Source organism: Choloepus didactylus, chromosome 2 (genome assembly GCF_015220235.1).
Source record: "Choloepus didactylus isolate mChoDid1 chromosome 2, mChoDid1.pri, whole genome shotgun sequence".
Classification (NCBI taxonomy): Eukaryota; Metazoa; Chordata; class Mammalia; order Pilosa; family Megalonychidae; genus Choloepus; species Choloepus didactylus.
In genome coordinates this window covers 77,543,668-77,565,763 of record NC_051308.1, presented here as the reverse complement: position 1 = coordinate 77,565,763, position 22,096 = coordinate 77,543,668, and the positions used below count along the sequence as shown (strand labels likewise).

Below are 22,096 nucleotides of genomic sequence, written 5' to 3'. Positions count from 1 at the left end.
TGATATTTAATACTGTAATTTAAAATGTCCCAATATCAATAATTTAAAATGCCTTTGTAGTCAAAGTTAATGAATATTATGAAACAAAATATTTCAGGCTAGAACCTATGGTGTATATCATGAATTTGTCCTTCAGTTTTCCTCTATTAGTAGTAAAATTTAACTGCCTACTTCGTAAGTTGTGTACTATGACCTGGAGCCACGTCATCCTTATCCTTCCCGCCCCGAGTTCTGGAATAAGTGTCTAAATGTTTGTAAAAAGTAAAGATAAATTGAGCTAATGTTTGTATTTTGTCTTCATTGTTTTGTGTTAACAATGCCCATGTATTCCTCTGATATATTCAAGAGTTTATTATTTGAGAATTATGTAAAAAATACTGGTTAAATAATAGACAATAAAATCAACTTACTTTTATTTTTAATGATCTAAAGACATAAGGAGGAGCTATTTTGTATTCATATTATATCAGATTGAAAGGCAGTTCTTCAGATGATTTTTCTCAACAGTTGATGAGAACAAATTAACCCCTTCATTCTGTGACCTAACAGCTGCAGTGTTGTGGTATTTGATGGCCTAAGTTTGGATACATTTTAGATCCTGGCATGTGGGGCAATAGTGAAAATACTAAAGGCCCTTGAGACAGGGCAGAACATGAAAAGAAGTAGGGACCAGAATGATTGATAATTTAACCTTGAATGTATATTCTAAAACATTCTTAGAAAATTCTTTGAATAGATTAAGTACCTAAAAAATTAATTATGGTAAATTATATACCAATTTCATACAAAGTCATTGGTTATAATATTTAATATTATATATAATCAGGTAACATAAATATATACTATACAAATTTAAACAGAAGTTTAGAGTTATGTACATTTAAAATGTTAACATTTGAAAACTATGTATTTTTTTACCTTCAGCAAAAGAAACATTTTCTACGCAAATATGGTAAACTTCTTAATAAAAATATTGAAAATGTCCTTGCATTTTTGCAAATAAGAAATACCCTGGACTCCATAGAAGACATTTTATGATAAGAATCTTTAAAATAGTGCTAATTAAATCAGGGTAGGAACAGTTTTTTCTCTTCCCAAAATGCACACCTGCAAGTACTTTCAATATTGTTTTAACAATTGAATGTACGCTTTGTTTTGTATGACTGCATTGTATGTGAATATATCTCAATAAAAATGAATTAAAAAAAATATATTGTTTTAAGTGAAATGAATACAAGATAGTCATGTTTATGTTCTCTCCACTAATCCAGAATTCTGAAAATTTAGTCAATAGGCTTTTGTTATCTGAAAAAAAAAAATTTTTCCTGTAAAAATTTCCAGACTCTTCCCTGTACATAAATAGAATATAGCCTAAATCAGTAGCAAGGCTCAAAATATAAAAGATTCCTTCATCACTTCTTTCACATCTATGCCACAACTATTTTCTATATGATGCAGGACTTTTATATTTATGTTATTGTAAATTATGCCTCAAAATTACAATAGGCATTTCTTAACTTACCTAGTTAATTAAACCTGTTAGTTTAAATATGTAGATCTTGATAGTCTGAAAAATACATTTCTTTATAAAATGTTTATAAATCAAACTTTTCTACATCAGATAAGCCTTCCACACAGTTTTATAACCTTAGTATTTAAATGAAAGTGAGGGTTATTCAGTAACTGGGTCAGCCATAGTGTTCAAATACTGTTGGAGTTGAACACTTAACTTTTTCTTTCACCTTGAATTATTTTTAATGTGCTGGATATAAATAAGGTGTGGCTGTTTCCTCTTACAATAGCCCCTATTGTCCCACCCCCCAATTTATTATAGTCCTTTTTGTATATAGTCGTTTTAAATTTTGTTTGCAATTTAGTTTTCCTAGAAAATAAATATTGAATATGTCCATTAGAAATCTTTTAAGAGATAAGGATAATTGAAACATGAATCTTTTGACAAAATAAGAGCCAGTATTAGAATTTAGTGTTTGATGAAATATACTGTTTTTCTGTCGGTTTGATACACATTGTGGTTATCTTCTTTGTTGAGATTCCCACTAAATCTGGGCTCATCTTGCTTCCACTGTTTCTATGAACAAGATTAAGTTTGTAACATTAGGACTAATATTTTTATAGAAATGCTGTTAGTATTGTGTTCACTGAACTTTTGATTTGTACTTTTCATGTAACAACTAGAAACTTGAGATTCTGCTCTCTCAGAATATAGGCCAATCTAATTTTGCTCTCATGAATCATTTTATTTAATATGCAGTTTTAAATAACTCTATTTTGGTTCTTTTCAGGTAAATAAAAGTGTCAAATTTACTGCCCAGGAACTTTATGATTGTGTTTCACACACTGAGTATCGGTAAGTGATACCTGTAGAGAGAGATACCATTGTAGCAAGCTTTTACCATCTACAGCACCAATTCTTGGTGGTAGTGAGGGGTTCTTTTTATGTCTTTTCAGTGCACTCTGATTTTTTAAAATTTAAAGTATTTTTTATGTATTTCATACATATGAAAGAGCCATATATATGTATACATGTGTGTGTATAAATACATACATATATATATAAAAGCATATACAGGCTACCTCATTTTATTGCATTTTGATTTATTGTACTTCATAGATTATGCGTTTTTTACATATTGAAGGTTCATGGCAACCCTGCATTGAGCAAGTCTATCAGTGCCATTTTTCCAACAACATGTGCTCTGTTGTCTGTCTCTGTGTCACATTTTGGTAATTCTTGCAATATTTAAAACTTTTTCATTATTATTATATCTATTATGATAGTCTGTGATCCATGATCTTTGATGTTACTATTGTATTTGTCTTGGGACACCAAAAACCATGCCTGTGTAAGATGACAAACTTAATTGATAAATGTTGAGTGTGTAATGACTGCTCCACTGACAGGCCATACTCCCGTCTCTCTCTCTTCTTGGGCCTTCCTATTCCCTGAGACACACGATATTGAAATTAGGCCAATTAATAACCCCACAATGCCTCTAAGTGTTCAACTGAAAGAAAGATTTGCAATCTCTCACTTTAAATAAAAAACTAGGAATGATTAAGCTTTATGAGGAAGGCATGCCAAAAGCTAAGATAGTCTGAAAGCTAGGCCTCTTGCGCCAAACAGTTAGCTAAGTTGTGAATGCAAAGGAAGAGTTCTTGAAGGAACTTAAAAGTGCTATTGCAGTGAACACACAAATGATAAGAAAGTCAAAGAGCCTTATTGCTGATATGAAGAAAATTTGAGTGACCTGCAGAGAATATCAAACCAGCCACAACATTCCCTTAGGCCAAAACCTAATCCAGAGCAAGGCCCTGTCTCTCTTCAATTCTTTGAAGGCTGAGAGAAGTAAGGAAGCTGCAGAAGAAAAGTTTGAAGCTAGCAGGTTGGTTCACGAGGTTTAAGGAAGAAGCCATCTGCATAACATAAAAGTGCAAGATGAAGCAACAAGTGCTGATGTAGAAACTGTATCAAGTTTTCTGAAAGATCTAACTAAGATAACTGATGAAGGTGGCTACCCTAAACTACAAATTTTCAATGTAGATGAAAGCACTTTCTGTTGAAGAAGATGCCATCTAGGACTTTAATAACAATATAGGAAAAGTCAATGCCTGGCTTCAAAGCTTCAGAGGACAGGCTGACTCTTGTTAGGAGCTAATGCAGCTGATGGCTTTAAGTTGAAGCCAATGCTATATATTATTCTGAAAATCCTGAGGCCATTAAGAATTGTGCTAAATCTCCTCTGCCTGTGCTCTATAAATAAAACAGCAAAGCCTGAATGTTAGCTCATCTGTTTACAACATGGTTTACTAAATATTTTAAACCTACTGTTGAGAACTACTCAGGAAAAAAAAGTCCTTTCAAAATATTACTGTTCATTAATAATGCACCTGGTCACCCAAGAACTCTAATGGATATGTACAATGAGTTTAGTGTTGTTTTCGTGCCTGTTAATGATATCTTTTCTACAGCCCATGGATCAAAGAATCATTTCAACTTTCAAGTCATGTTATTTAAGAAATATATCTCGTAAGGCTATTGCTGTCATAGACAGCGATTCCTCTGAGGGATATGGGCAAAGTCAGTTGAAAACCTTCTGGAAAGAATTCACCATTCTAGATGCCATTAAGAACGTGTGATTCATGGTAGTAAGTCAAAATATCCACATTAACGGGAGTTTGGAAGAAGTTGATGCCAACCCTCATGGATGACTTCAAGGGGTTTAAGACTTCAGTGGCGGAAGTAAACAAGTAGCTGCAGATGTGGTAGAAATGACAAAAGAACCAGAATTAGAAGTGGAGCCTGAAGATGTGACTGAATTACTGCAATCTTATGATAAAACTTGAATAGATGAGGAGCTGTTTCTGATGGATGAGTAAAGAAAGTGGTTTCTTGAGATAGACCCAGTCCTGTAAAGATGATGTGAACATTGTGAAGTGACAACAAAGATTTAGAATATTACATAAACTTAGCTGATAAAACAGTGGCACAGTTTGAGAGGATTGACTCCAATTTGGAAAGAAGTTCAACTGTGGGTAAAATGCTGTCAAACAGCATTGCATGCTACAGAGAAATCCTTTGTGAAAGGAAAAGTTCACTGATGCAGCAAACTTCACCATAATCTTGTTAACATTTATATGCACTGGGAAACCAAAATATTCATGTGACTCGCTTTATTGCAATATTTGCTTTATTGTAGCAGTCTAGAACCAAACTCAGAGTATCTCCAAGGTGTGTCTGTAGTAGATTTCTTGTTGATAACTTCTCCTGTTAGCTATTTGTTTTTGTTTTATTATATTTTGATGCTATGTCATCAGGATCATACAAGTTTAGAATTGTTATCTTCTTGATAAATTGAACACTTTATCATTATACAGTGATCCCTATGTTTTCTAGTTAAGCTTTTCACTTAAACTATTTTATCTTATACTGAAATTGGTTTATCACCTTTCTTTTGATATAGTTATGTCGTATTTTAATTATACCTCTTTTAAATAATACATAGCTGGATGTTTTTTAATCTAGTGAGTCAGTCTGCCTTTTAACTGAAAAGTTGATTACTGATATGTTTTTATTTTGTCATCTTATTTTATGACATCTTTTTAACCTTTTTCCATGTCTCCCCCACTATCACCACCACCAACTTTCTTCCCTTTCATGGTAATGATTGAAGTTTTTCCCCCTTATTTTATTCCCTCCTTCCCTCCCTCCACTAATTTGTAAATATATTCTGTTTCTCTCTTTTTTAGTGATACCTTTCAAATTTTTGTATGCCCCACTAGCATTGTCTAAAATCAATTGATTAATCTAAATTTACTCTCCTCTTGAACAAATTAAGTATCCTAAAACCCTGTCTGTGATCATTCATCTCCCAGACTACATACTATTAATGTCCAGTATTTTACTTCAATCTTGTCTTTTAAAATAAAGGAAAAGAAAACTCATAAATTAGCTATTAACAATATTGTTATGTTTAGTCAATCTTTTTTTTTCTTACCATTTTTTCTTGTATCTCAGTCGTTCTTCCTGGTAAGATACTTTATTAAGGGTTAGCTGGGAGTAAATTCAGTTTTTGTTTGTTTCAAATGGTTTTATTTCCTCTTAAAAAAAAAAAAAAAAAACAATTCATCTGAATAGTTACTTTTTTTCTTGGCTATTTCATCTGTCCTTTGAGTTTTTAAATTCACCTATAATCTTTTTTCATTTTTAATTCTATTTTACTATTTTTCCATCTGCTTTGCCATTTTTGGTAGACTTATGCCTTACATTTTTTTTTTTTTAATTCCCTTTGTATTAAAAAAAAGTTTTAACTATTTTATTTTATGTCCTAATAGCTAATTGTAACATTCAGAGTATTTTCTGGGTCTGATTCAGGATTTTAGACTTTCTGACTTCTGCTCAGAGTGTTCTGTTACTTCTTCTATTTTGTGACTTTTGATTTTGAGTTCAGTTTGTTGGAAATTTATCTGTAGGTATCCAAAGAAAAATTCTGCCAGATTATGGAGTCACTACTAACTCAAATATATATCCATATATTTTTTCTTTTTATTCAATTTTATTGAGATACACTCACATACCATACAATCATCCAAAGTGTACATTCATTGTTTCCAGTACCATTATATAGTTGTGTATTCATCATCCCAATTAATTTTTTTAAAGAAACAAAACATTTAATATACAATCTATTCTATTTGGCAATGTGTAAATTATATTGAGAGATAAAAACTTAAGTGCATTTTGAAAAAACACAGCTAGTCCTAGATAAACATCGATATTTTGGGTAACATATGCACCAGAAAGAATCCACATGGAAGCAATAAGTGACCCAAACCATCAACATGAAGCCAATGAAAAGCCAAACTCGAGCACCTGTTCTTCCTAAACAGCCACTCTCATAGCTGTCACCTTGAACCTGAGCATTCGACATGGCATGTTTCAGGAAGAAAGCCGATGTGGAAAACACACCACATGTGTGAAAGGTGTGGTACAACTGTTCTGGTTTAGGATATACCACGGCTGCGTCAATCATTATCCACCAACCTGTAAAAAACAATATCCCTGCTACCGCAGAAGCCACTGCATTTCTTCTCTCGCTCCAGTCAATACATTCACATTCCGGCCAACAGAAATTATCTAGGAAACCTGCCATTTTTACCCCTTAAGCATGGATTTTTCATTAAATGTTGTATGCCGGGATTCCTTGGACGCCCACGCCAACCCCACGCCCCAGGAAGGTAGACGCGGCTCTGCCCTGCTGGCGTCCTCCGGCACCACCTCAGGCCCCCACAGTTAATTTTTGAACATTTTCATTACTGCAAAAGAAAAAGAGTAAGAATAAAAATTTTAAAAGAACACTTAAAACATCCCATCCCCCCATCCCTCCCGTTATTCATTTTGTTTGTCCCCATTTTTCTACCTATCTGTCCATACACTGGATAAAGGGAGTATGCATCTCAAGATTTTCATAATCACACAGTCACACTGCGTAAGCTATATAGTTATACAGTCGTCTTCAAGAATCAGGGTTACTGGGTTGCAGTTCAGCAGTTTCAGGTATTTCCTTTTAGCTATTCCAATACTCTGAAAACACAAAGGGATAGCCATATATACTGCATAAGAACAACCTTCAGAATGTCCTTTTGACTCCATTTAAAATATCTCAGACACTGAAACTTTATTTTGTTTGATTTCTCTTCCCCCTTTTCATCAAGAAGGCTTTCTCAATCCCTGGATGCCAGGTCCAGGTTCATCTCTGGGAGTCATGTCCCACATTGCCAGGGAGATATACACCTCTGGGAATCATGTCCCACATAGCGGGGAGGGCAGTGAGTTTACCTGCAGAGTTGGCTTAGAGAGGCCACATCTGATCTACAAAAGAGGTTTTCTGGGGGTGACTTTTAGGCACCCTTATAAGTAGGCTTAGCCTCTCCTCTGCAGAAACAGGCTTCATAAGGACAAGCCCCAAGATTGAGGGCTTGGCCTTCTAAATTGGTAGTCCCCAATGCTTGTAAGAATATCAGGAATTCCCCAGGTGGGGAAGTTTAATATTTCCACATTTTTCCTCAGTCTCTCAAGGGGGCTTTGCAAATATGTTTTTATTCTCTATGCAAATTACCCTGGGATGTGTCGCAGCTTTACACTAACCTATACAAGCCAACCGTATCTCACTCCCTATTCAAAGTTTCATATAATTATGGTGTTTGAATAAGCTGACCATACAAGTTCAATTATATAGTGTGCTATGGAAAATACAGATTTTGCACCAAATAAACATCTCTTCCTTTGGTCTCACACAGAAGTTAAAGTTTTAAAACATCATTCCTGATACAATCACATAGTTACACATTCACCACCACAATCTATATGTGCACATTTCCATTTTCTCTGTGAAGAAGGAGGAAGAGGAGAAAAAAGAAAAAAAAAATGAAAGCTAAAAAAATATACAAAAGAAAAAATGAAATAAAAATAAAATACAATAAAAAAGTCAGACAACAACAAGGCCAAGAATTCCATACCCCTCCCTTATACCCCCCTGTTATAGACATTTAGCTTTAGTATATTGCCTTTGTTACAGTTAATGGGTCAAATATATTTTAAATTAAATTCTTGGTAGGGGATTTGTTAGACTATGCAGATAGTATGAGCCACTTGAAGGCTGACTTATGGTCATAAATTCTCCAGAGAGTTTTTTTTTTTTTTTCTTGCCTTCTATCCAAGCCAAGAATGAGACCAACAAGTTTCCTTGTCCGACTGTATTTGTGGTCTAGGGTATTTCTGGAACCTCTGTTCTATACAGAAGTCTTCTTTGTACAGCCTCAAGGCTTTGTTTTCTGATTTTGACACAAGCTTTAAAACCAAAGCTCTTCATAACTAGAGATCCACAGGGCCTTTAGGGCAGTTACTATCTTCAGAGTTTGCTTATCCCTCTGGATTTGATAATCCAGAATTTGGATTATCAGATTGCTTTGTTCTTAGGAATTCCTTTTGTGCAAATTCAGTCATAACTTTTTAATGATTTTAAAAAATATATCTTATCTGTTATTTTTAATTGTTTTATAGCCAGAGAGTTTTTCAGGATAATTTGTCGTATTGCTGGAAATAGTTTATTTTTGTATTTTTAGACTGTTCTTTTATATGCCATCGTATTCTTGTTGCATTGTTAGTCCTGTCAACCAGTGACAAGACTATCCTAGTGTTCCCCAGTGTGCATTTCCTTTCTTGTTAAATCTTTCCTAATCCATGTTGTCTGTATCTTTTTTTGTTGTTGTTTCCTCTTAAAGAGTTTCGTGATAAAAAGATTTAGTTTAATATTATAGCAGTTATAGCTGATTTTTGTCTAAATATTTTAATAAGACCTATTTCTTTTCCTTTTCCTTTAGGGTAATGAGAGCCAGTGCTCCCCACCACCTTCCTTCTCTTTCCTTTGAGTTTGTCTCAACAATCTCAAAGTCAAATGTTTGAGATCAAAGTTGTATCTTCACTAGTACACTTTAATTTTAATTATACACACAAATAAACACAATGAAATTAAAATGTGCAATTAAGATAAAATTTAAAATTATTTTCACAATCACATGATCACACAGTATAAGCTATATAAAATAAAATTTTATATATATGTAAATATATAAATGTGTGTGTGTGTGTGCTTTAAGTGCAAGTTAATCCAGATAAAGTAGGTTATGTAACAGAATTGCCAAAGAGTCTCAAGTTAGTATATATACAGTGGTGCTCCCTTTTTTTTTTAGTGTTCTTAAAATACTGGGTTGTTAGGTTCCTGGAAAACCATAATGAAGAAATAAATGATACACAAGTGAAGATAGCATTGAGAGACCTATGGGTAAACTATTAGGTTATCTTTAATTCAATAAGAATAATTTCATGGAATACTGTTGCATCATTTTAAATAAAATATTTGAAGGCTCTATTGATGTATTTTTAAAAATATTAATTAACTATGATGAATCAATAGATAAAACTATTTTCTTTTGTGGAGGCTAAAATAATAGAACAACATTTAAAAATTTTCATTTTTAATTCTAAAGTAATCTTAGTGATGTTTGCTGGCTGACCAACATTTCTTCTTATTTGTCTTCCTTTGTTTTTGCTATTTATAACTTGCAGATATACCTATCTGGCTACAAAGTTTTATAAGCAAGCACTGTGACAGAATTAACTATCAAGATGCTTCTACTGTTATAACTCCCATTAATTTGATGATATCAGGCCATTAGAATTGATAATGATACATAAATATTACTAAACAACCACAGCTGTGGAAGTCTACTCACTAATTAAAATATGTTGTCCAAGAAAATCTAAAGCCAGTGGCATGCACAATCTTGTAATTGGGGGATAAAATTGTTTTTTACCCTAATCTTCAGACTATCAGTGAATCAATTATGCTCTTACTCATGATATTTACAATTAATCCACATGTGAAGGTTTTTATATATAATCTTTGTGACAAAAATATAATAGCCATAATTTTGAAGCTGTAAAAAACTCACTGTAGCAACATGGAGGGCAGAGTCCTTTGCAGGATGGTTCCAATCAATGTCTAAAAATATTTGGACTTCAGTTTACTTTTTGAATAATTGGGAAAATTGGGAATTTGGAATAATCAGGAGGATTTCAGGGGATATGGGGAACCAGCTCTACGTACATAGTTACGGTAATTGCACCTGTTTTGTCTCTTCATTTTCTTTCCTCTTAACTGTGCCAGAGATTTTGAACTATGACATTCAATAATAGTTCCCTCTTCTACCCAAAAGGATGATTTTGAAGATAACTGTATCTTATACCTTTAATGTGTTGAAGCATGGTGATTGCTGCTCAGCAGGGTTTTGGTTAATAGCATTTAAATTTGTTAGCCTGTTGTTTCTCTTGGAATTATTGGGCAAGCTTTACAGAGGGATTGGTGTCTCCCATATTAACCTCTGGTGTGCTCTTCTGCAAATAAGCTGCCAGAAAAGAGAGAGGTATTTTTGGTTTCCTTCTACACACAGAGCCAAATGCAATAGATGACAGGCGGCACAGTTTCTCTGTGACTCTGAGGTGCAAACAGGAATAACAACTTAACCTGCAAATAGATGGCTACTTTTGGGAATGTTAAAGCAAACAATTACTTAAATTGTCTGAATTTGATAATTTTTGTTTTTGGTTTATTTTTTAAGCGTAAATTGTAAAGGGGGTAGCCTGTGGAGAATGCAGGGGTATTCGCCTACCCCACCTCCATGGTTGCTAACATGACCACAGACATAGGGGACTGGTGGTTTGATGGGTTGAGCCCTCTACCATAAGTTTTACCCTTGGGAAGACGGTTGCTGCAAAGGAGAGGCTAGGCCTCCCTGTATTTGTGCCTAAGAGTCTCCTCCTGAATGCCTCTTTGTTGCTCAGATGTGGCCCTCTCTCTCTGGCTAAGCCAACTTGAAAGGTGAAATCACTGCCCTCCCCCCTACGTGGGATCGGACACCCAGGGAAGTGAATCTCCCTGGCAACGTGGAATATGACTCCCAGGGAGGAATGTTGACCTGGCACCGTGGGACGGAGAACATCTTCTTGACCAAAAGGGGGATGTGAAAGGAAATGAAATAAGCTTCAGTGGCAGAGAGATTCCAAAAGGAGCCGAGAGGTCACTCTGGTGGGCACTCTTATGCACACTTTAGACAACCCTTTTTAGGTTCTAAAGAATTGGGGTAGCTGGTGGTGGATACCTGAAACTATCAAACTACAACCCAGAACCCATGAATCTCGAAGACAGTTGTATAAAAATGTAGCTTATGAGGGGTGACAATGGGATTGGGAAAGCCATAAGGACCAAACACCACTTTGTCTAGTTTATGGATGGATGTGTAGAAAAGTAGGGGAAGGAAACAAACAGACAAAGGTACCCAGTGTTCTTTTTTACTTCAATTGCTCTTTTTCACTCTAATTATTATTCTTGTTATTTTTGTGTGTGTGCTAATGAAGGTGTCAGGGATTGATTTAGGTGATGAATGTACAACTATGTAATGGTACTGTAAACAATCGAAAGTACAATTTGTTTTGTATGACTGCGTGGTATGTGAATATATCTCAATAAAATGATGATTAAAAAAAAAATAATAAAAAAAAAAGTGCTTTGTGAAAGCATGAAAAAAAAAAAATAAATAAAAATATTTGGACTTCAGTTTACTTTTTGAATAATTGGGAAAATTGGGAATTTGGAATAATCAGGAGGATTTCAGGGGATATGGGGAACCAGCTCTACGTACATAGTTACGGTAATTGCACCTGTTTTGTCTCTTCATTTTCTTTCCTCTTAACTGTGCCAGAGATTTTGAACTATGACATTCAATAATAGTTCCCTCTTCTACCCAAAAGGATGATTTTGAAGATAACTGTATCTTATACCTTTAATGTGTTGAAGCATGGTGATTGCTGCTCAGCAGGGTTTTGGTTAATAGCATTTAAATTTGTTAGCCTGTTGTTTCTCTTGGAATTATTGGGCAAGCTTTACAGAGGGATTGGTGTCTCCCATATTAACCTCTGGTGTGCTCTTCTGCAAATAAGCTGCCAGAAAAGAGAGAGGTATTTTTGGTTTCCTTCTACACACAGAGCCAAATGCAATAGATGACAGGCGGCACAGTTTCTCTGTGACTCAGAGGTGCAAACAGGAATAACAACTTAACCTGCAAATAGATGGCTACTTTTGGGAATGTTAAAGCAAACAATTACTTAAATTGTCTGAATTTGATAATTTTTGTTTTTGGTTTATTTTTTAAGCGTAAATTGTAAAGGGGGTAGCCTGTGGAGAATGCAGGGGTATTCGCCTACCCCACCTCCATGGTTGCTAACATGACCACAGACATAGGGGACTGGTGGTTTGATGGGTTGAGCCCTCTACCATAAGTTTTACCCTTGGGAAGACGGTTGCTGCAAAGGAGAGGCTAGGCCTCCCTGTATTTGTGCCTAAGAGTCTCCTCCTGAATGCCTCTTTGTTGCTCAGATGTGGCCCTCTCTCTCTGGCTAAGCCAACTTGAAAGGTGAAATCACTGCCCTCTCCCCTACGTGGGATCAGACACCCAGGGAAGTGAATCTCCCTGGCAACGTGGAATATGACTCCCGGGGAGGAATGTAGACCCGGCATCGTGGGATGGAGAACATCTTCTTGACCAAAAGGGGGATGTGAAAGGAAATGAAATAAGCTTCAGTGGCAGAGAGATTCCAAAACGAGCCGAGAGATCACTCGGGTGGGCACTCTTACGCACACTTTAGACAACCTTTTTTAGGTTCTAAAGAATTGGGGTAGCTGGTGGTGGATACCTGAAACTATTAAACTACAACCCAGAACCCATGAATCTCGAAGACAGTTGTATAAAAATGTAGCTTATGAGGGGTGACAGTGGGATTGGGAATGCCATAAGGACCAAACACCACTTTGTCTAGTTTATGGATGGATGTGTAGAAAAGTAGGGGAAGCAAACAAACAGACAAAGGTACCTAGTGTTCTTTTTTACTTCAATTGCTCTTTTTCACTCTAATTATTATTCTTGTTATTTTTGTGTGTGTGCTAATGAAGGTGTCAGGGATTGATTTAGGTGATGAATGTACAACTATGTAATGGTACTGTAAACAATCGAAAGTACAATTTGTTTTGTATGACTGCGTGGTATGTGAATATATCTCAATAAAATGATGATAAAAAAAATAAAATAAAATAAAAGAATGTCTAACCCTAAAAAAAAAAAAAAAAAAAAAAAATTGTAAAGGGGAGACAGTTGATGTGCCATGCCATATTTATTGCAATAGGGAGGTAATTAAATAGCTCAAGAATAGAAAACTATTTTATAGGTTCCAATTAAACCAAAGAATGAAGGTTCCAGATTGAAAGTAGTTTTGATTAAAAGTCAGATTCCATAAGACACAGTAGAACTTTGATGTTTATATCTATTATTCAGCTGGTGTTTTCTTCTCTAGCCTTTATACTCTTTGAAGTAGGTTCTGCTCTTGTCAGTGGGGTTTATGAGCTCTGCTTACTCTGATCAAATAAGGAGTTTTCTCAGAAAATCCAGGATGATAAATTAAGAAGTTTACCAAACAGATTTTCAAACAAATCTCTTGTGTGTTGTCTTCTATCTAAATGAGAAATAAGTTGGAAGCAGTCTTTAATTCACTTTGTTTGCACTATGTAAGTGTTTTGTGTTGCAACATGTTTGCAAGGCAAGCCTAGGGTCATTTTTTTCTATATGAAATACAAACTAGTTTGTGACACCAGCTTCAGAAAGTAGCTGGCATATCCAAATAATGTACTGCCTAAGACAGCATGTATATCAGAACTTCCTTTCTTTTCCTTGTAGCAAGTGCTTTCAGGAATTGCTACTTTCTGACTCCAGGGATCAGCTCCCTGGTAGTATCTTCAGATTGCATTAGAGCTGTGGTTCTTTAAGTATGGTTCCTGGACCAGCAGTATCAGCATCACCTGAGCAGTTGTAAGAAATGCAAATTCTAAAGCCCCACCCCAGACCTACTGAATCAGAAACTCCTGGGATGGTGCTCAGCAATCTGCATTTTAACCACCCCTCTCGGGCACCATAGAGTTTGAGAAACAGTGCACAAAATTAATAGCCTCGTCTGTCCAAGAAACCTTAGACAAGAAAAAAGCCGTAGAGAAAAAAATAATATAAATACCAAATTTAGACCTTTGATGTTTCTGCTTTAATTAGAAAAGAATTACACAATTTCATGTGTCTATAGGTTTAGTAAATTCTGCACCTAATTTGGCCTCATCATTTTGGGGAATCAAATATTACAAAGTAAATACATGTAATGTTATTTTATTCTTGGTTGAGGTAAAATTCATATATCATAAAATTAACCGTTTTAACTATTTAAAGTGTACAATTCAGCAGCATTTAGTACATTTACTATGTTATTCAAGTATCACTTCTGTCTAGTTCCGAGACATTTTCAACCCCCAAAAGGAAACCCAGTACCCATTAAGCAGTCAGTTCTTATTTCTCGCAGTTCCTAGCAACCAGTAATCTGCTTTCTTTCTCTATGGATTTAGCTGTTTTGAGGATATTGCATATAAGTAAAATCATAAAATATGTGGCCTTTTATGTTTAGCTTCTTTCACTTGGCATAATGTTTTTGAGGTTCATCCACATTATATTGTATCAGTACTTTACTCCTCCTTAGGACTGAACGATATTCCATTGTGTAAATACACTACAGTTTGTTCATCCATTCATTAATTAATGGACACTTAGTTATTTACATTCTTTGGCTATCATGAATCATGTTGCTGAGAACATTTGTGTACAAGTATTGTTTGAAAACCTTTTTTCAGTTCCTTTGCATATATACCTTAGAGTGGAATTACTGGGTCATCTGGTTATTCTATGTTTAACTTTTTGAAAAATTGCCAAACCATTAACAATCCCACCAGAAATGAATAGGGGTCCCAAGTTTTCCACATCCTCTCCAATGCTTATTTTCCTTTTATAAAAAATTGTAGCCATCTTAGTGATATGAAGTGGTATCTCATTGTGGTTTTGATTTACATTTCGCTAATCACTAATGATGTTTAGCATCTTTTCATTTGCTTTTTGGCCATCTGTAATATCTTCTTTGGAGAAATGCCTATTCTTTGTCCGTTTTTTAATTGAGTTGTTTGTCTTTTTCTTGTTAAGTTGTAGAAGTCCTGTATATATTCTGGATATTAAGTCCCTACCAGTATATGATTTGTGTCTCTATTCTCCCCATCCAGAGGTTGTCTTTTTTGATTATTTTTTATTGTCTAAAAGTTTTAAATTTTGAAGGAGTTCATTCTGTTTTTTCTTTTGTTGCTTCTAGTTTTGGTGTCATGTCTAAAACTCCATTGCCAAACTTAAGGTCAAGAAGATTTATCCCACTCTTTTCTTCTAAGGGTTTCATAGTTTTATCTTCAAAATTTAGATATTTGATCTATTTTGAGTTACTTTTTATATATGGTGTGAGGTAGGGGTCCACTTTCATTCTTTTGCAACTGGATATCCTTTTGTACCAGCCCCATTTGTTGAGGAGACTGTTCTTTCCCCATGCAGTGGTCTTGCCACCCATGTTGAAAATTAGTTCATCATAGACGTATGGGTTTATTTCTGAGCTCCCAATTCTATTCTGTTGGTCAATATGTCTGTCCTTATACCAGTGCCGTACTGTTTTGATTATGGTAGCTTTGTGTAGTAAGTTTCATTATTGAGAATTGTGAGTCTTCCAACTTTATTTTTCTTTTTGGTTATTTGGGGTCCACTGCAATATCAAATGAATTTCAGGATCAGTTTTTCCATTTCTGCAAAAAGGGTTGTTGGAATTTTTATATGGATTGCATTAACTCTGCAGATCACTTTGGAAAGTATTGCCATTTTAACAATATTAAAGCTTCCAGTCTTTAAACACATTTTTTTCAGCAATGTTTTGTTGTTTTCAATGTTCAAGGCTTGGTTAAATTTATTTCTCAATATTTTATTATTTTTGATGCTAATAAAAATGGAATTTTTTTAAATTTCATTTTTAGATTGTTCATTATTAGTATATAGAAATACAACTGATTTTTGCATGTTGACCTTGTATCCTGCAACTCTGCTGAATTACTTTATTAGATCTAATTTTTTAATGGATTCTTTAGGATTTTCTTATGTTTAGGATCATGCAATCTGTAAATAGATATAATTTTAATTCTTCCTTTCTAATTTGGATGCCTTTTGTTTCTTTTTCTTGACGAATTGCTCTGGCTAGAACTTGTAGTACAGTGTTGAATAGAGTGATAAATGCAGACATCCTTGTTTTCTTCCTGACCTTAGGGGAAAAGCTTTTAGTATTTCAGAATTGTGTGTGATATTAACTATTATATACTTTTTTTATATTACCATTGCATTGTTTTCCATTTTCTTTCATTTGAAATATGCACTGAAAATGTACAGAAAAGTTAACAGAGCAGGTAAAACAAATATCCATAGTAAGCATTCTTCTTGTACCTGGAAAGGATTTTTGAAAAACTGCAGCAATTTTAAAAATTAGTTCACTTAAATACACTACTATACCATTTTGACAAAATTAGCCCTGGAAATGAATCAAATAACCGGGTCGAAATATTTTTTGAGTTGATCAGATTCCCATTTATTTTGACCTGTCATCTGTGATTTGGTCAAAGCAAGTTTAACACCCATAATAGGACAATTTAGAGAAGCAAGGAGGGCTGGAAAACATTTGTCTGGTCACTTTGTATTGTATTCAACTTTATTGGCTAGAGTTGTTCTAAGAGTTAGAAGGATATTGAAGCAACTTCATTTTCATATGGATTAACATGGATTGTTCCAATTTTCTGGTTTCCTTTGCTATAGCCAAGTATGTCTTCTTTTTGTTTGTGGGAAAGAATTTCCTACATTTACTAATCCAATTTTACATAGCTATTAGTCAAATAATATATAAGCAGACCTAATTTAGAATATGGTTTCAAATGTATTTTAAATTGAGTTGATCTAGAAGAATCTAGGTAAATTCAAGAACCATTTTTAGTAACTTGATTGTGTTTAATATTCTGGTACTTGCAACTTTTGTCGTGTTTGTGTTTTATTTAGCTTTCATGTCAGCCTTACCTGCCATCTTTTTCTAGATACTGATTTAATGCTAGTTTCACTCCTGCCATACAAGGAAAATTCGTATTTATTGTTTCTTTTTTTTTTTTTATCTTCATTTTATTGTGATATATTCACAAACCACGCAGTCATACAAAATAAATCGTGCATTCAATTGTTCACAGTACCATTACATAGTTGTACATTCATCACCTAAATCAATCCCTGACACCTTCATTAGCACATTAAAACAAATCCATATCTTTGAACTATATACTCAAATAATACAGGTATTTTTCCCTAAACCTTGAAGGCCACATGTAGGAAGTTACAATGTTGGAATTATTAACACTAGGTTGGGTTATTTTCAAGAAACATAGAAATTTAAATTAGAAGTTCCAATAAAAAGGTTTTCTAGAAAGTTCAAGTTCTTTATTTTATAGATACAGAAACAAACCTATAGATGATAATTTCCCAAGATTGAAATTTAGTAAGAGAGTTGTGATTATAAAACTCAGATATTTTGACTGTTCAGTGCTCTCCAAATTTTTCAAAAATAGAAAGATGGTTTCAGTTTACTTCTACCAGACAGCAGAGGAATGAAGTAAACAAATTAGGGTCCTTCTTATTCTAGGTTTATATAAAATTGGGCTTGAGAATTTTCTTAGTTTACTCCATCACAGCTATAGGAATCACAGTGACCCTGATAACGCCCCCTTCTTTCCCTTTGCATTACCAGCTGGCTCTTAAAGGATACTTTTTGCAAAGTCTTCTTTAATTAATGTATGAGCACCTTTAATAGAGTTCCTCTATGTGCTGCAGACTGATACACCTACTACTTAATATACTATATATGGGGAGGAGAGAAGAGACAAAGACAAGGAAACTAAATAAACATGTATGAAAGAATGTGAGTCTGTCAGCTCAGATGAAACTAGAAAAAGAGTGTCTTGGAATTAACAAAAAACTCTAACTTAAAGAAGAAAATGTTAAAAAATATGAACAAATTTGTGTTTATCCAACTCTATCCTTTGTGTATCCAGGCAGACATAAAACATAAGCAAGAATTTACATGGTATCTTTGCACACCTGTCACACAAGGGATTTATTTTTGCAGTATTCCAGACAACTATCACTACATTTATCTTATTATTTATGTTGAGGACAGTTGGTGCCTTCCTATATTGATAATATTATATCATCTGGCTTCCTAACAGATTAGTTGATTTGCTAGGTAGTTGGATTTATGTTATTTTAACGTGAGATAACACTATTTTAACAGTGTGTAAATATTCATTTTGAGGGAAAGCATTGCTGTTTTTGTTGTTGCAGAAATCTCACCAGCAACATAGAATTACAGAACTAGAAACAACCTCCAGTCTTGAGCATTATACAGAAAGAATTAGGTATTAGGGTCATTTAACTTGGAAAAAAGAAATCAGAACACAGTAAGAGACATAACATTTGTACTCTCAGAGGGGAAATAGGGATAGAGACTTTTTGTTTTATGTTAATCTAGGCAGACTCGGGTCAGATAGGTGGTGGTTGTAGGCTCGGTGTAAATGAAGAACTTTTTAGCAATTAAGAGATAACCAAAAATGCAATAGGTGGCCTCTCACAATTGTAAGTGTCCCATCACCAAGAGGTGAAAGCCAAGGTGAGATGGCTCACTCAGATGCTGCAGAGTGACGGGCAGAGGTGTTAAGTTACCCTCCCCCCCGCCTCCAATTTAATAGCTTGTTATTCTGTATATAACCAGAAGGGAAAGGGAACTCAAGAATTCTTGCTGCTATGGTTTAATAAAAAGTACAGACCGAACAAACGGGATGAAAAAACACAATTCTTTTCTCATTCAGCAATGACAGAACTTGCTGCAGGAAACAAAATCAGTAAGTGGTAGGTAATTCGTTGTCAGAATACTGATTCACATGAAGTAACCAAACTCCACTGTATGAGAAACAGGAGATAGTGCTAACCTCTTAACTTTAGGGGATAAAAAGGAAAAGAAAAGATACAGAAAGATTCTAAAGTCTGGTTACTGAGTTTTTTCCACATATGGAACAAATGACCAACAATAAGAATAGAAACCTGCCCTTTTTGTTGTTGTTTTTTTTTAAGTTTACAAGAAACATTTGTATCTCTGCCACTTTGAATCTCCTAGAAGAGTTTTCCAAAAATCATTTTCTGAATAGTTGTGAAATATTGGCAGCAACGTGACACTAGAGTCAAGCACCATAAATAGAGGAAACAGAGCTAGAGTAATGTAAAACCAAAAATTGGGTTTCAGTCAGCCTCAGAGAAACCACACGTCTTCAGTGAATGAGGTTGCTTGAAATATGGTGTATTTACTTTCTGCTGTCACTGCTATCTCTTGTCCTATGCCCTGAGTTCTCATTGCCTTCTTTTTCCTTTTTTTTATCATACATCAAGGGTTCCACCATGTGAGGGGCAGTAAGATAAGTAGCTAGTTGTCCTCCCCAACACCATGGAGAAGGCTCGAAGCCAAGGCATTAATAACAGTATAATTGTGATAATGAAAATAACTCCCATTTGTTGAACACGTGTGTACCAGATACTGTACTATATGCTAGGTATTCCTTTGAACATAAACAGACGATTTCCTAGTAAGTTTAGATACCTATGAGATTTGAACTCTATACACCAGGTTTAATGGATTGGTGTACTAACCAGTGACCTACAGATGCACAGTTTGTAGATCCCATGTGAGCTATTGAGGGCCTGGCTGGGTTTTGCCTTAGGTAAAATTGTCAAGTAGGCATGATATATATTATTAGTAATTGCTCCCAGCTTCCGCAAACCTGGTTGAGAGTTATCAACTTACTTTCCATTGTGTATGGCTAGGTAATGTATACCAGCAATCCTTTTTAAGGAGCTGAAGCTCTGTCAACTTCCTGTCCTCTCTCAAGTGTGTTTCTGTCAGGAGGTACATCCCCTTAGTATACTCCAGACCACCTATGCGTTAACTCCCAAACCAAATAAGACAAAAATCAACAGTGTTACTTACGTATTGGATTAGAACATCAGCCCATCTCCTACTGGGAGAGGTCCTTTACAGGGTAGAGAAGAACTAGATTGTTTAACCTGGTCCATCATACAAAGGTCTATTTTTTTAAATTAAATTCAGTTTTATTGAGTTATATTCACATACCGTACAGTCATTCATTATGTACAATCAACTGTTCACAGTACCATCATATAGTCATGCATTCATCACCCCAATCTATTTTTGAACATTTTCCTTACACAAGGAAGAATTAGAATAAGAATAAAAAATAAAAGTAAAAAAGAACACCCAAATCAACCCCCCCATCCCACTGTATTTTTCATTTAGTTTTTGTCCCCATTTTTCTACTTTTCCATCCATACACTGGATAAAGGGAGTGCAATCCACAAGGTTTTCATAATCACACTGTCACCCCTTGTAAACTACATTGTTACCCAATCTTCTTCCAGAGTCAAGGCTACTAGGTTGGAGTTTGATAGCAAAGGTCTATTTATAAGCATACAACTTTGGGATCAGCAACAGATCTGCCATGGGAACCCTTACTCCTAAATTCTCAGAAGTGTACCACGATCTTCTCTATGTTGGCTGTCCAAGGGTCTGTGCAAAAAATGCTTACCTTCTGTTGTTTTGTCTATGCTAAGAAAACCTGCTTGTTGATATTTTGTTTCTCAAATAGCAGAGTGTATTTCAAATTCCAGTGTTATCCTGTTGTTTAAATTTTTTTTTTCTTTTAATTTATCTGACCATCTCTCTTGGAATGATTTAACATTTCTTTCTCCCCTAGGGAAAAGTTAACCATTGGATGCCGCCAACTGGTTGAGATGGAATATACCATGCAGCAGTGCAATGCATCTGTCTATATGGAAGCCAAAAACAGGGGCTGGTGTGAAGATATGCTCAACTATAGGACCTAAGTGCTGATTTGTAACTTAAAAGGAATTGACTTTGTCTTCAAGAATAACGGAGTACCTTCAGCCCGGTCACTTTTTTGAGCCAAATGCTAGAGAATTGTAAGAAATGCCTTATAAGTATAGAAATGTGATAGCCTATTACTTCCAGTCTCATTGAGGCTTTTAAAAAAAGCTTAATGCATCCATTATAAGATTGCTTCTGGAGTTAATGTTACCTCCCTACCTCTACTGATACTGAGCCAGTATATGAAAGGAAAGGAGAATCATCTCTTCAGTCATCTACTGTGGCATCTGAGGAAGGTCCAGGACACAGCATTAGCATCTCTTTCACCCCTAAATATGGACATATGACCAGAGATACTTCTAAACCCCAAGAAAGAATTAGTACATGACCATGCTCACCATATCCACAAATGAAATCTTACCCTGGACTGTTTTCATGATCAAATTGTCTTCCATGTAGACCTGGTAAAAATAACACTCCCCATTTGCCCCAGCCCTTTCCCCACTCTTTCAAGGTAATAAAACTCCAACTCTGACTTCAGCTCCAACTTTCTATGCTCTCTTCTTCTCTGGTCTAGTCATTTTCAGTAATTTCTAATGGGGAAGAGCAGATAGATACCTATGTAGAGTTTCCCCTTAAAATGTGAAGTAGCATGAATTTATGGGATTAGGTGGTAGTACATGATATTTTGCACCTGGCTAAAACCAAGTGTTTATTGGCGCATTTCTTATTTAGTTATACAGTGCATTAAAAAACCTTGTTTTCAAGAATATATTATGCTTTTATTAATACATTAGATCAAATCCAGTTTGGTATTTTATTATAAATGTTGACTTATTTTTTAAAAAAGAAGTAAATAACTTACTATTTTTAGTAAGATCTTACTTTTTATTTTTACTTCTAAATTGTTTCTGAAATGTACAAAGTATGATTATAAAAATGACTCCCTCCAATAAAGAACTTACTCAGGATGTCGACTAATGGTCTGTGCAGGACCTGCTAATCTTTTATGTTTGCCAAATTAGTGAAATGCAC

At 34.8% G+C, this 22,096-nt stretch overlaps 1 protein-coding gene and 1 pseudogene across 9 annotated transcripts in view; one reads left to right on the top strand and one right to left on the bottom strand.

Annotated features, from left to right (window-relative positions):
* Positions 1-21,601, top strand: part of SWT1 (SWT1 RNA endoribonuclease homolog) — a 164,695-nt gene extending 143,094 nt beyond the window's left edge. For all 9 annotated transcript variants that reach the window (XM_037825162.1, XM_037825168.1, XM_037825165.1 and 6 more), the window contains 2 exons: positions 2,304-2,368; positions 20,931-21,601. In XM_037825162.1, coding sequence (XP_037681090.1) covers positions 2,304-2,368; positions 20,931-21,060 — 195 coding nt within the window. In that variant the 3' untranslated portion in view covers positions 21,061-21,601. The remainder of the gene's footprint in view (positions 1-2,303; positions 2,369-20,930) is intronic.
* On the bottom strand, positions 6,176-6,725 carry LOC119527778 (annotated as a pseudogene).
* Positions 21,602-22,096: the final 495 nt, after the last annotated feature.